Genomic DNA, 15780 nt, shown 5'->3' with positions numbered 1-15780 from the left:
ATCTGGAGCTGCTGCACATAGTTTGCTGATTGACATCTGCTGCTGTCAGAGTCAGGGATATTGGGAGGGTGACAAGTGACTAGTCGTATAAATATTGTGGCCAGAAAAGCAGGTCAGATGCTCAGCGAGTGACTCATCTTCCGACGCCCCAAAGCCTGTCCACAATCTGCAAGGCACACTGATGAGTGCGATGGAATGCTCTCCCCTTGTCTGGATGAGTGCAACTCCAACAACACAAGCTTGACACATCTAGGACAAGAAGCCCACTTGATTAATATCCCTTCCACAAACATCAACACCCTCCACCACTGATGCACTGCGGCAGAAGTGTGTACTCTCCTACTGCAGGAACTCACCAAGACTCTTTGGACAGTACCTTCCAAACCACTATTATTTACAAGGGCAGTAGACGCATTCTGGATGTCACTCTCTAAGCCACTCACCATCCTGACTTGGAAATAGATCACCATTCCTTCACTGTCACTGGGTCAAAATCCTGGAACTTCCCCCCTAAACAACACTACTGTGGGTGTACATGCACCACATGGACTGCACCGGTTCAAGAAGGCAGCTCACCACCACTTTCTGAAGGGAAATTAGGGATGGGCAATGAATGCTGGTCTGGGCAGCAAAGCTTACATCCTTACAATGAATAGAAAAAAATCTCGTTTTATTGTTTGATTTTCTATCGTCTGCTGGTTGGCAGACCGCAGCTCCTTTTTTGTAACACACATTATACTTTGCTCTCATATACCTTGATTCATGATAGCTGAATTAAATTGCAACACTTAATGTCTGCCCTGCTGGTGCTGTGATCCTTTGCATGCACCAAACTGTCCTGATTATCCAGACCCCTTGTGCCAAATGCACATATCAGAACCTGCACCGCACTTCTTTCTCCCACAACATTAGGAAGCTGCAAGTAGAAATGAGATTTTCCCCATGCCTTCAAAATCTGCGTGCATGGCACATTGAAATCTTACCTGGGCAGGGATGCACTCAAGTTACCCTCACATCTGTTCCCAGCGAGGTACAGACTTGGTAGAAAGCTCTTTCCGACAGAACCAGAAGTATGGGTGCACAGGGAAGGACCGCATGAGTGGATCATTTGGTCTCTCGAGGTAGGCCCTTCATGCAGCTTGACCAGGCAATTTCTTGTTACTGGTCCCAGATTGCTACTCAGTAACCTCATATCCCTTGACATCTTCATTATCCTGAAGAGGTTAATTTGGAGTCCACTCAATGAGTGTCTCAACTCTACTTTGGGGCATTGTATATCAACTGTGTCAACAAATCGTGACTCTCCAATTGCAGAGACTCCTAAAAATCTCAGTGTTAGATGCCCTTACCATTACTGCGAGGATATGCTCCATCATTCTGAACACCCCAGCCAAGCTTTCCTATGCTGTCAGTCTCACTGCAGCCGAAAGCTTTTGGACCCTCAATTTCCTCCATTTAGTAGATCCAAACAGCAGGAATTTCCTTCCCAATGCAAATATCCCTACTCTACATAATAATGGATGAGGATGAGGAAGAGCAGAAGGAACGGTTTTCGAGGGCAGGAGACAGCAGCTCAGTAGATTGGTGGCATTGCATTTATTGTCTGCTGGTTTTTACATTCCCTTGTCAGTAAATGAGCTCTATATAAAATGGCATAAAATGAACATGAAATTCGGCTTAATTTCATATTAAGATAGATCGAGGACGTTCCAACACATCAATTTCACTAACAAACTGAGGGGAAATATACATGATACATACATGTAGAATAATTGTCTTCCTATAATTTACTGGTGTTGATGCATAGTCGACTGCAGAATCTATTCAATCAAAATAATTTGGCTCTTACCTTGCAACTTGGTCTGAAGGATCTGAATGTGTTCTACCTGTTGCTGGTTAGTAAATTTAAAATTCTGATTTTCCGTTTCAAGCTATGAAAAAGGAGAGGATATCAATGTGATATTAATTGGATGTGTTTCCCTCCATTAATAATACAGAAAATGAAGACAAGAACTAGTGGTTTAAATGAAAACGCTGATCAATAATTGTATTGCATAACACTGATCTAACTTTATGGTCCTGAATCATGAAGGTTGTAATACAACTATATTGGCATGGCAGCGCAGTGGTTAACACTGTTGCCCCACAGCGCCAGTGTACCAAGTTCGATTCCTGGCTTGGGTCACTGACTGTGTGGAGTCTGCACGTTCTCCGTGTCTGCGTGGGTTTCCTCCGGGTGCTCCGGTTTCCTCCCACATGTCCCGAAAGACATGCTGGTTAGGTGAATTGGGCATTCTGAATTCTCCCTCAGGCGCCAGAATGTGGTGACGAGGGAATTTTCACAGTAACTTTATTGCAGTAAGCCTACTTAAGACAATAATAATAGATTATAAAAGATTATGATTATTCCAATAGGTTTCCATCAATGGGCAGCACAGTGGTTAGCACTGCTACCTCAAAATACTAGGGTTTCCTCCGGGTGCTCTGGTTCATCCCACGGTCAAAAGGTATGCGGTTACGAGGTTACAGTGATAGGGCAGTGGTGTGGGCGCTTTTTTGGAGGGTCAGTGCAGGCACGATGGGCTGAATGGCCTCTTTCTGCACTGCAGGGATTCTATGAACAGAACAAAAAATGAAGTGCTAACTTTCTTTTTTATAAAATAATTTTTATTCAAATTTTCAACAAATTTTAACCAACACAACAAAGAAAACCAGTAACATCCCCAAATACAAAAGCAATAAATTAACAAAAAAAAGGGTAAAACCATGAAACCACACCCCCATAGCAAACACGTAGCGCCCCCCCCCCCCCCTCCCCCGGTTGCTGAAGTACCACCCTCTAATGCTCCGCCAGGAAGTCTAGAAACGGCTGCCACCGCCGGAAGAACCCTTGCACCGACCCCCTCAGGGCAAACTTGACCCTCTCCAGTTTAATGAACCCAGCCATGTCGTTGATCCAGGATTCCGTGCTCGGGGGCTTCGCATCCCTCCACTGTAAAAGAATCCTGCGCCGGGCTACCAGGGACGCAAAGGCCCGAATACCGGCCTCTTTCACCTCCTGCACTCCTGGCTGCGATGCTACCCTAAAAATTGCGAGCCCCCAGCCCGGCTCCACCCTGGAGCCAACCACCCTTGACAAGGTCCCAGCAACCGCCCTCCAAAAGGCCTCCAATGCCGGACATGCCCAGAACATATGGGTGTGATTTGTTGGGCTTCCCAAACACCTGCCACACCTGTCCTCTCCCCCAAAGAACCGGCTCAGCCTGGTCCCAGTCATATGCGCCCTATTCAGCACCTTTAGTTGGATTAAACTAGGCTGTGCGCAAGGGAGGAGGAATTCACCCTCCCCAGAGCATCCGCCCACGTCCCCTCATCGATCTCCTCTCCCAGCTCCTCCTCCCATTTCGCTTTCAGCTCTTCCACCGAGGCCTCCTCCCACTCCTGCATCACTTGGTAGGTTGCCAAGATCCTCCCCTCACCGACCCACGTCCCCGAGAGCACCCTGTCCTGAACCCCCCCTTGGCGGCAACAGTGGAAACTCCGCCACCTGCCACCTAACAAATGCCCTAATTTGCATATACCTGAAGGTATTCCCTGGGGGGAGACCCCACCTCCCCTCCAACTCCTCTAAGGTCGCAAACTTCCCATCGAGAAAGAGGTCCCCCATCCGCCTGATACCTGCCCTGTGCCAGCTCAAAAACCCTCCGTCCATCCTCCCTGGTACAAACCGGTGGTTCCCCCGTATCGGGCATCAAACTGAAGCCTTCACCTCCCCCCATGCCGCCTCCACTGCCCCCAGATTTTGAGGGTAGCCACCACTACCCGCCCACTTCCCTGCCCCGCTCCAAGAATACCCTCCTCAAGGGCAGCACGGTGGCCTAGTGGTTAGCACAGCTGCCTCACGGCGCTGAGGTCCCAGGTTCAATCCCGGCTCTGGGTCACTGTCCGTGTGGAGTTTGCACATTCTCCCCGTGTCTGCGTGGGTTTCGCCCCCACAACTCAAAAATGTGCAGAGTAGGTGGATTGGCCACGCTAAATTGCCCCTTAATTAGAAAAAATTATTGGGTACTCTAAATTTATTTTTTTTTAAAAATACCCTCCTCACCCTCGGAGTATTCTGCGCCCACACAAACCCCGTAATACTCCTACTGACCCTCCTGAAAAAAGCCTTTGGGATCATGATGGGTAGACACTGGAAGAGGAACAGAAACCTCGGGAGCACCGTCATTTTGACCGACTGGACCCTGCCCGCTAGGGAGAGTGGCAACACATCCCACCTCCTAAACTCCTCCTCCATCTGCTCCACCAGCTTCGTAAAGTTGTCTATGCAGGGCCCCCCAGCTCCTGGCTATCTGGACCCCCAGGTATCTGAAGCTCCTCTCTGCCCTTTTCAGCATAAGCTCCCCTATCTCTCTCCTGGTCCCCCAAATGCACCACGAACAGCTCACTCTTCCCCATGTTGAGCTTATACCCAGAGAAGTCTCCGAACTCCTCAAGAATCCTCATCACCTCCGGCATCCCCCCCGCCGGATCTGCAACATACAACAACAAATCGTCCGCGTACAACGACAGCCGGTGCTCCCCCCCCCCCCCTCCAGTTCCTCGATTCCCTCAGCGCCATGGCCAGGGGTTCGATCGCCAACGCAAACAGCAGGGGAGACAGGGGGCACCCCTACCTCGTCCCCCAGTACAACCAAAAGTTCTCCGACCTCCTCCCATTCGTCACCACACTCACCACCGGGGCATCATACAACAGCCGCACCCACCTAATAAATCCCTCACCAAACCCCCCACAGTATCTCCACTCCACCCTGTCAAAGGCCTTCTCCGCATCCATCGACGCCACTATCTACGCCTCCCCGTCCACCGCCGGCATCATTATGCCACACATTAACGTTCAACTGCCTCCCCTTCACAAAACCCATTTGATCCTTGTGTATAACCTGTGGCACCACATCCTCCACCCTCCTGGCCAATATCATGGCCAGCAGTTTCGCATCCACATTGAGGTGCAAAGTCAGCCTGTATGACCCACAATGGAGGGGGTCCTCATCTCGCTTCAGAATCAATTAAATTAACACCCTGGACATTGTCGGGGGCAAAGCCCCCCCTCCCTTACCTCATTCAAGGTCCTCTCTAGCAGCGGGCCGAGCAGGTCTGAAAACTTCTTATAAAATTCCACCGGGAACCCATCGGGCCCCGGTGCCTTCCCTGACTGCATGCTCCCCATCGCATTGACCAGCTCCTCCAGCTCAACTGGCGCCCCCAGACCCTCCACCTGCTCCTCCCCCACTCTCAGGAACTCTAGCTTGTCCAAAAAGCGGTCCATTCCTCCCTCCTCCCCAGGGGGCACTGACCGGTATAACCCCTCATAGAAGGTTCTAAACACTCCGTTAATGCCCCTCGCACACCGCACCAGACTCCCTCCTCCATCCCTGACCCCCCTATCTCTCTCGCCGCCTCCCGCTTCCGGAGCTGGTGCACCAGCATCCGACTCGCCTTCTCCCCATATTCGTATACCGCCCCTTGCGCCCTCCTCCACTGCGCCTCCGCTTTCCTGGTGGTCAATATATCAAACTCCGCGTGGAGACTACGACGCTCCCTCAATAGCCCTTCTTCCGGGACCTCCGCGTACCTCCTGTCCACCCTCACCATCTCTTCCACCAACCTCTCCCGCTCCCTTTTCTCGCCCCTCTCCCTATGTGCCCTGATGGAAATCAGCTCCCTCCTAACCACCGCCTTCAGCGCATCCCAGACCACCCCCACCTGCACCCCCCCATTATCATTTGTTTCTAAATACCTCTCTATGCACCTCCGGACCCACCCGCATACCTCCTCGTCCGACAGCAGCCCCACCTCTAATCTCCACAGCGGGCGTTGGTCCCTCCCCTCCCCCAGCTCTAGGTCCACCCAATGCGGGGCGTGATCCAAGATGGCTATCACCGAATATTCCGCCCCTACCACCCTCCGAATCAACGCCCTGAAGACAAAAAAAGTCAGTCCAGCACTGTATTGAAATCTCCTCCCATTATCAAGCCCCCGTCTCAAGGTCTGGAATCCGGCCCAGCATATGGCGCATAAAGCGTGCATCGTCCCAATTTGGGGCGTATACATTAACCAGCAGCAACCCGGTACCCCCCCCCCCCCCTACTCTCTCTCTCTTTCCCCCCCCCTCCTCCCCACCTAGCTAGGGCCACACCCTAGCTGCGTTGCCCCTCTTGTTGTACTTCCGTAAGTCAGCCGACTCCTGCTGCTCCCGCCACCCCAACGACCCCCCCCCGCGGTGTAACCCAACCACCATTCCCCCCCCGACCGGCACAGTCCCCTTCCATTCAGACTCCAACGCGGGAAAAAGCCCGCACTTCCAGCTTAAACCCCGTCCCTTGATCCAAAACGTGGGAAGAGAAGGTCCGCGCCACAACGGGCCTACAAAACATCCCCCAAGCTTTCCCACAAGAGAGAAAAAACAAAAACCAACAGAAAAGAGCAATGGAGAACAGAGCCTCCGAACCCTATACATCAGTCTCCAACCCCCCCTCAATCCTCAGTCCAAGTCCAGCTTCTCTGCCTGGACAAAGGCCCAGGCATCTTCCGGGGAGTCAAAGTAGTACTGGCGGTCTTTATAAGTGACCCAGAGGCGTGCCAGCTGTAACAGGCCAAAACTTCACCCCTCTCTCGTGCAGTACTGCTTTCGACCGGTTTTAACCAGCCCTCTTTCGCCACCTCTGCACTCCAGTCCTGGTAAATTCGGACCTCTGCATTCTCCCACCTGCTGCTCCTCTCCTTCTTAGCCCACCTCAGCACACATTCCCGGTTGACAAAGCGGTAAAACCGCACCAGCACTGCCCTTGGGCGGCTCGTTCGGCCTGGGCCTTCTCACCAACTCTCGATGGGCCCCCTCCAGCTCCAAGGGCCCTTGGAAGGGCCCCGCACCCATTAGCGAGTTCAGCATCATGACCACGTAGGCCCCCAAGTCCGATCCCTCCAGCCCCTCTGGGAGGCCCAGGATCTGCAAATTCTTCCGCCGCGAGCGGTTCTCTATTTCCTCCAGCCTCGCCTGCCATTTCTTGTGGAGCGCCTCGTGCGACTCCACCTTCACTGCCAGGCCTAGGATTTCGTCCTCATTCTCCGAGGCCTTTTGCCGGACCTCGCGGATCTCTGCCCCCTGGCCGGTCTGAGTCGCCGTGAGCTTGTCAAGTGAGGCCTTTAGCAGTTCCAGCAGCTCAGCTTTCAGCTTCCTGAAGCAGTGATGGAGCAGCTTCTGTGCCCACTGCTGCCAATTCCCTGCCCGCCGCCATCTTGGTCTTCCTCCCTCGCACCTTTCTCTGCTCCAAAGCCGATTTTTTGACCGCCCTGCTCCTGGTCCAGTCTATCCACCGGCAGAGAGGCGCAGCTGATGTCTTCCCATACCGGGAAAAGTCTGACCAGCGCCGTTACGGGCCTCAAAAGAGCCCAAAAGTCCGAAAATAGTGGGAGCCTCCGAATGTGCGGCTTAGCTCCGCATCACCGCAACCGGAAGTCAAGTGCTAACTTTCAATGAATTCATATAGCCTTCTTAACAGAAAACATGAACATTAATTCATCTGGAACGTCACAGGTTGCACATAATCTTTGTGAATGTGAAGCTATATAATAAACCTGTTGGGAAGATTCGTATTCAATGGACTTTGTTGTATTATGCTGCATCGGATAACACAGGCTGCTACTTGATGCAGTCTTAACTAAAGGATGCTCCAGACTCTGAAATGAGTTCAATGTGTTTATTGAACTATTAACACAGTTCTCAAATGAGTTTGACTCTCTGCTAATCTAACTGTAGTAACTCAGTCTAACTGTACCAGCTTGCTCACAGCCACATGCAGGGGTGTGATGCTGCTGATCAACCTGGTCTAACTCTCTAGATGTCGGTCTGTGGAAAGAGGCAGAGTGTGAGTGCCTCATCCCTTTTATAGTGTTTATGTCACGCCCTCTTGTGTTGATGCCACCTCTGAGTGTCCTGACTGCCCATTGGTTGTGTCCTAATCTGTGTGTTCATTGGTTGCATGTTTGCATATCATGACAGTCTTAACTTTAAATTTTACAAATGAACAGTTCAATGCAGCTTGGAATACATTTTCCAAAACAAAAACGTCTTTCAAAAACAATTGAAAAGAGGCTTTGCAGGTCGAAAATTTCAAACAGAAAAAGAAACAATCAAATACAAAACTTCAATTGCACAAATAATTAAATATTCAGTGTTTGTCCTATAATTATGCAGCAAAGCTCAGGTACCTCTTGAAGTTTCATTGTCACCCAATCTTTGATCTTAGCTGCTTTCCCCTCTACTACTTTGGCCTCTTGTATTCGTAGGTGCTTCTGAAACCCAAAAACTAATATGTCAAAATCTTCAGTGAAACTGAACACATGGATAAAAGGTAAGCAAAGGCAAAACAGGAAGCCACAGAAATGGACACGAGTTATTTCATTTGAACATAAACAAGGGAATATACGTCAAATGTTCGTGGGCATGATGTTATCATCAGCTGTCACCTCTTTCATGTTATGTGTGGTGATATTGATCTGTTGCAATATTAGAAAGTGTTATATTAATTTATACAAATCTATTAATTTACCATATTGCGTGTAAAATCTATGTGGAAAATAGGTTTGTTGAGAATTTATTGAAATAGAAAAGCACATTATATACATGGATGCTTACCTGTACTCTAATCAAACTAAAATAGATTTCACTTATATCATAAATGTTCCAGTTCTAGCTTTTTAAACTCATGTTGGTAACATGAGTTACCAACATGTTTCTTACCCATGTTCGCTGGTGGGAATGAAGCAACTGCAAAGCAACAGGTATTTTTCACTGAATTCCAAAACTGAGGAAGTATGCAACAATGTTGATCATTGGAACAGGAGTGAGGAACCATTGGAATTTTGACCTACATCAATGGTTCACAACCAGGGACCACATGCGGACTCATCTGGATTCTGAAGTGCTGTATTCAAGACATTTTGTTCACCGTTGCCCAGGGTTTCCACATTGTGCTGATTTCTGTTTTTCCCCCCTAGAGGTATGACTGAAGTGATACGCATGTAAAGCAAGTGAAGTGAGGTGCATGCTGATTGCACAACATTGACTGTGAAAGTTGTGCGTTCCTTCTGTGTCCAAAATGTAAATATTTATTTTGCTTTAACCATTTGAAGTGGATAATCGTTCTATTAATATATAAATGATTAAGCATTTTCTTTAACTCACGATGAGATACTTGAAGTGTATTTAATGTTATTCATGGGCATGGTTAGTGAACAAGCCCAATTTCAATCTTGCAGCCTATTGAGGTGAAAGAGGGCCAATCATGCAACCCACTCACTAGCCTAGGTTGCCTATCACTGTGCTATATACTCCTTAGCAGAAGACAAAGGTAGACTAGGAAGCAGTTTAACTTATTTATCTTTAATTATGCTGAAGAGCATGTACAAGAGAAAAATATATTTATCAGCAGAAGCTTGTTTACATCCCAAAGTTTCAAACCTAGGACTGGGTGATTTAACAAAGTGTGAAATTATTTATCTCCCTCCCACTAGATTACCTATGTTTTAATATATTTGAACATAATTTGAGTCAGTTGTGCTTCAGAATTCAATTTGACGACAATGCGCATCCCTGTCACCTGGACATGTATTTGCGTGCTACAATTAGCCTAGGCCAGTGAGGGAAAAATTAACTGAGTGTAATAAGTGGGTTAACCAAAATCAAGCTCGGACAATTCCCCAAACCTATTGAGCCATCTTGGATCAAGAACTCAATTGAACGACGACTTCCGGTGGAGGCAATGAAGGAATAAGTCACACATTTGGTGGCTCCCGCTCGGGTCGGACTTTTGGACCTTGTCCCCCGATCTTCTACTGGACTGGAATTGAAAAATTGATGACAAAGGCAATTGTGTACTGAATTCCCACATCGGTGCAAGGAGAGGAGGACTACAAGTGCTCGTAAAGGCAGAAACAGAAAGACAGAGAAGGCTTGGGCTGAAGCTGCAGGGGGAGAAAGCATGGCGGAGGACCAGACCTTTGGCTCGGCGACCCAGTGGTCGATGGAGCAGCTGATGCAAGTTATTCAGGAAGGCTTCGCTAAGCAGAAACAGGACTGCTTGGACCCGATAAAAGAGTCAATTGAGTGGATGGAGCTTAGATTGGATGCCCAAGATTAGACGATCCAGAAAGTAGAGAAGGCGCTGGCTGACCAGGAGGAATATCAAACCGTGGTAGAGTTGGGGGTGGGGATGCGGAGAGATAGAACATAGAACATTACAGCGCAGTATGGGCCCTTCGGCCCTCGATGTTGTGCAGCCCTGTGAAACCATCTGAAGCCTATCTGACCTACATTATTCCATTTTCATCCATATGTCTATCCAGTGACCACTTAAATGCCCTTAAAGTTGGCGAGTCTACTACGGTTGCAGGCAGGGCGTTCCACACCCCTACTACTCTCGGAGTAAAGAAACTGCCTCTGACATCTGTCCTATATCTACCACCCCTCAATTTAAAGCTATGTCCCCTCGTGTTGGTCATCACCATCCGAGGAAAAAGACTCTCACTGCACCCTATCTAACCCTCTGACTATCTTATATGTCTCTATTAAGTCACCTCTTAGCCTTCTCCTCTCTAACGAAAACAACCTCAAGTCCCTGAGCCTTTCCTCGTAAGACCTTCCCTCCATACCAGGCAACATCCTAGTAAATCTCCTCTGAATCCTTTCCAAAGCTTCCACATCAGAACTGCACGCAGTAATCCAGGTGCGGCCGCCCAGAGTTATGTACAGCTGCAGCATGACCTCGTGTCTCCGAAACTCAATCCCCCTACTGATAAAGGCTAGCACACCATATGCCTTCTTAACGGCCCTATTAACCTGGGTGGCAACTTTCAGGGATTTATGTACCTGGATGCTGAGCTCTCTCTGTTCATCTACACTACCAAGAATCTTGCCATTAGCCCAGTACTCTGCATTCCTGTTACTCCTTCCAAAGTGAACCACCTCACATTTTTCCGCATTAAACTCCATCTGCCACCTCTCAGCCCAGGTCTGCAGCTTATCTATGTCCCTCTGTAACCTATAACATCCTTCAGCACTATCCACAACTCCACCGACCTTCGGGTCATCTGCAAATTTACTAACCCATCCTTCTACACCCTCTTCCAGGTCATTTATAAAAATGACAAACAGCAGTGGCCCCAAAACAGATCCTTGCGGTACACCACTAGTAACTGAACTCCAGGAAGAACATTTGCCATCAACCACCACCCTCTGTCTTCTTTCAGCTAGCCAATTACTGATCCAAACCGCTAAATCACCTTCAATCCCATACTTCCGTATTTTCTGCAATAGCCTACCTATCAAACGCCTTACTGAAATCCATATACACCACATCAACTGCTTTACCCTCATCCACCGGTTTGGTCACCTTCTCAAAAAACTCAATAAGGTTTGTGAGACATGACCTACCCTTCACAAAACCGTGTTGACTATCGCTAATCAACTTGTTCTTTTCAAGATGATTATAAACCCTATCTCTTATAACCTTTTCCAACATTTTACCCACAACCGAAGTAAGGCTCACAGGTCTATAATTACTAGGCTTGTCTCTACTCCCCTTCTTGAACAAGGGGACAACATTTGCTATTCTCCAGTCTTCCAGCACTATCCCTGTCGACAAAGACGACATAAAGATCAAGGACAAAGGCTCTGCAATCTCCTCCCTGGCTTCCCAGAGAATCCTAGGATAAATCCCATCTGGCCCGGGGACTTATCTATTTTTACACTTTCCAAAATTGCTAACACCTCCTCCTTGTGAACCTCAATCCCATCTAGCCTGGTCGACTGTACCCGAGTATTCTCCTCGACAACACTGTCTTTCTCCAGTGTAACCACTGACGAAAAATATCCATTTAACGCTTCCCCTATCTCCTCTGATTCCACACACAACTTTCCACTACTATCCTTGATTGGCCCTAATCTTACTCTAGTCATTCTTTTGTTCCTGATATACCTATAGAAAGCCTTAGGGTTTTCCTTGATCCTATCCGCCAATGACTTTTGTGTCCTCTCCTCGCTCTTCTTAACTCTCCCTTTAGGTCCTTCCTGGCTAACTTGTAACTCTCACGTGCCCGAACTGAGCCTTCATGTCTCATCCTAACATAAGCCTTCTTCTTCCTCTTGACAAGTGCTTCAACTTCATAGAACATAGAACGATACAGCGCAGTACAGGCCCTTCGGCCCTCGATGTTGCACCGACATGGAAAAAAAAACTAAAGGCCATCTAACCTACACTATGCCCTTATCATCCATATGCTTATCCAATAAACTTTTAAATGCCCTCAATGTTGGCGAGTTCACTACTGTTGCAGGTAGGGCATTCCACGGCCTCACCACTCTTTGCGTAAAAAACCCACCTCTGACCTCTGTCCTATATCTATTACCCCTCAATTTAAGGCTATGTCCCCTCGTGCTAGCCACCTCCATCCGCGGGAGAAGGCTCTCGCTGTCCACCCTATCTAACCCTCTGATCATTTTGTATGCCTCTATTAGGTCACCTCTTAACCTTCTTCTCTCTAACGAAAACAACCTCAAGTCCATCAGCCTTTTCTCATAAGATTTTCCCTCCATACCAGGCAACATCCTGGTAAATCTCCTCTGCACCCGTTCCAAAGCTTCCACGTCCTTCCTATAATGAGGTCACGGTTCCCTTGCTCGACAACTTCCTCCCTGCCTGACAGGTACATACTTATCAAGGACACGCAGTAGCTGTTCCTTGAAAAAGCTCCACACTTCGATTGTACCCACCCCCTGCAGTTTCCTTCCCCATCCTATACATCCTAAATTTTGCCGAATAGCATCATAATTGCCTTTCCCCCAGCTATAATTCTTGCCTTGCGGTATATACCTATCCCTGCCTATCGCTAAAGTAAACATAACCGAATTGTGATCACTATCACCAAAGTGCTCACCAACATCTAAATCTAACACCTGGCCGGGTTCATTACCCAGATCAGCAGAAAAAGCTCCAGAAAGTGGAGGACCTAGAGAATAGGTCCCGCCGGCAGAACTGGAGAATCGTTGGGCTCCCGGAGGGGTCCAAAGGAGCGGACGCTGGGGCATACATTGCGGACATGTTCGAGAAGCTGCTGGGCGATGGGGCATTCTCCCGATCCTTGGAGGTGGACAGAGCTCACAGAACACTCGCAAGGAAGCCGCGAATGGGAGACCATTCCCCCGGGCAATGGCAGTGAGATTCCATAGGTACCTGGATAAGGAGCGCATTCTACAGTGGGCCAAGCAGACACGGAGCTGTAAATGGGACAACAGCATCCTGCGGATCTACCAAGACCCGAGTGTGGAGGTAGCCAGGAGAAGAGCGGGCTTTAACAACATTAGGTCGATACTTTTTAAGAAAAAGGTGCAGTTTGGACTGTTGTATCCGGCCCGTCTCTGGGTCACGTATGAGGAACAGCACTTTAATTTTGAGTCACCTGAGGATGCGCTGGACTTCACGAAAAAGGAAAGGACTGGTGGTGAACTGAGAACTTTTGAAACATGGTTTTTAAAAAAAAAGTTTCTCGTTTTTTGTTTTGTGGAAGCGGTCTGTATTGCCTTCTGTACTGATTTGGGGCCAGTTGCAGGGCTGAATGAGTTAAGGTTTACATTTGCACTGTTGGGGCATGGAGGTGTGCTTGTTTAGCTTTTGTATCTATTTCTTGATCTTTGTTAGCTTTTTTTTCTGTCGGGCAATTGTGTTGGGATTGTTTGTCATTGGAATATGTATGTATGGGCGGGGGAGCGGTCACGATCCCGATCAATAAGCGGGTGGTGTTTGCGGCAGGTAGAATAGTTTTGGTTGTCAGAGGTCGGTACATTATGGTCAGTGGGAAACTGGAGGGGGTGCAGGTGGTATTAGTAAATGTGTATGCGCCAAATTGGGATGACGTGGAGTTCAGAAAGAGAATGTTGGGGAAGATACCGGACCTGGACTCGCACAAGTTGGTCATGGGAGGGGACTTTAACACAGTTATTGAACTTGGCCCAGACCGGTCAGGCTCAAAAACGGGCACGGTGCCAGCAATGGCAAATGAACTAAAAGGGTTCATGGAGCAGATGGGGGGGGTGGATCCATGGAGATTTGGGCAGCCGAGGGTGAAGGAGTTCTCCTTCTCACACGTGCATAAAGTGTACTCCCGGATCGATTTCTTTATTCTGAGCAAGGCTTTACTGGCGGGGGTGGTGGACATGGGGTACTCGGCGATCACAATCTCAGACCATGCTCCGCACTAGGTTGACCTGCAAGTTAGTAAAGACAGTAACCGCGCCCGCACTGGAGGTTAGCTGTAGGACTTTTAGCGGACGAAGAGGTGTGTGGGCGGGTGAGGAAATGTAGTGAGAACTACCTGCAGGTCAATGACACGGGGGAAATTTCAACAGCGGTGGTCTGGGAAGCACTGAAGGCGGTGGTTAGAGGGGAGCTGATCTCAATATGGGCCCACTGGGAAAAGGTAGACAGGGCAGAGATGGACCGACTGGAAAAGGAGATACTACGGATCGGTAGGACGTATGCGGCGACCCCAGAGGCAAGGCGTTTAAGGGAACGGCGGAGGCTAGTTCGGCTTGTTAACCACAGGGAGGGCAGTGGAGCAGTTGAGAAAGGAGAGGGGGGCATCTATGCGCATGGAGAGAAGGCCAGCAGAATGCTTGCACAGCAGCTTAGAACGAGAGGGGCAGCCAGGGAGATAGAGGAAGTAAATGATGGAGATGGGAACCTGGTTGGAGATCCATCAGGGGTGAATAAGGTGTTTTAATAATTTTTACAGTAGGCTGTATAGGTCAGGACCCCCAACGGGGCCAGAGGGGATGAGGCACTTCTTAGGGGGGCTGAATTTCCCAAGGTGGACAGGGAGCTGTAGAAGGGCTGGGGCCCTGATCAGGTTGGAAGAGATAGAGGAGGATCTTAAGGCCATGCAGTCGGGTTAAACCCCAGGGTCAGATGGGTACCCAGTGGAGTTCTAGAAAACGTTCTCTGGGATATTGGGACCGTTGTTGATGAGGACGTTCAATGAGGCAAGGGAGAGAGGGGTGCTGCCCCCGACGATGTCACAGACCACGATTTTGCTGATCCTTAAGCAGGACAAGAACCCGGAACTGTGTGGGTCCTACAGACTGATATCCTTGTCGAATGTGGACGGCAAACTGCTGGCCAAAATTTTGACCTCCAGGATTGAGGATTGTGTTCTGGACGTTATTGGGGAGGACCAGATGGGGTTTGTTAAGGGTAGGAAGTCGGTGGCCAATATAAGGAGGCTATTAAACATGATCACGATGCACCCGGAAGGTAGAGAGGTGGAGGTAGTGGTCGCAATGTAGGCAAGATCCCGCGAGTAAGGAAGGTAATGCTGGAACGGAGTCAGGGAGAGGGCGGGCTGGCGCTGCCAAATTTGAGTAACTATTACTGGGTGGTGATTATAGCCATGATCAGGAAGTGGGTGGTGGGGGGAGCATTGGCATGGGAGCATATGGAGGTGGCTTCATGCAAGGGCACCAGTTTGGGGGCGTTGGTAACTGCGCCTTTACCGTTTCCGCCGGCACAGTACTCCACCAGCCCCGTGGAGGTGGCGGCCCCGAGAGTCTGGTGGCGGCCTCGAGAGTCTGGTGGCAATAGAGAAGGCATGTGGGAGCAGATGGAGCATCGGTTTGGTCTCCAATCTGTAATAATCACCGGTTTGCCCTGGGAAGTATGGATGGGG

General features: G+C 49.1%; 1 protein-coding gene across 4 annotated transcripts in view; it reads right to left on the bottom strand.

Annotated features, from left to right (window-relative positions):
- plekhh2 (pleckstrin homology domain containing, family H (with MyTH4 domain) member 2) overlaps positions 1–15780 on the bottom strand; it is a 390052-nt gene that overhangs the window by 102234 nt on the left and 272038 nt on the right. For all 4 annotated transcript variants that reach the window (XM_038812971.1, XM_038812963.1, XM_038812954.1 and 1 more), the window contains 2 exons: positions 8272–8355; positions 1850–1931 (listed from right to left, as the gene is read on the bottom strand). In XM_038812971.1, coding sequence (XP_038668899.1) covers positions 1850–1931; positions 8272–8355 — 166 coding nt within the window. The remainder of the gene's footprint in view (positions 1–1849; positions 1932–8271; positions 8356–15780) is intronic.

The sequence above is a fragment of the Scyliorhinus canicula genome, chromosome 1 (assembly GCF_902713615.1).
Source record: "Scyliorhinus canicula chromosome 1, sScyCan1.1, whole genome shotgun sequence".
Lineage (NCBI taxonomy): Eukaryota > Metazoa > Chordata > Chondrichthyes > Carcharhiniformes > Scyliorhinidae > Scyliorhinus > Scyliorhinus canicula.
The sequence above is the reverse complement of the archived record's forward strand: the minus strand, read 5'-3'. Positions and strand labels throughout refer to the sequence as shown.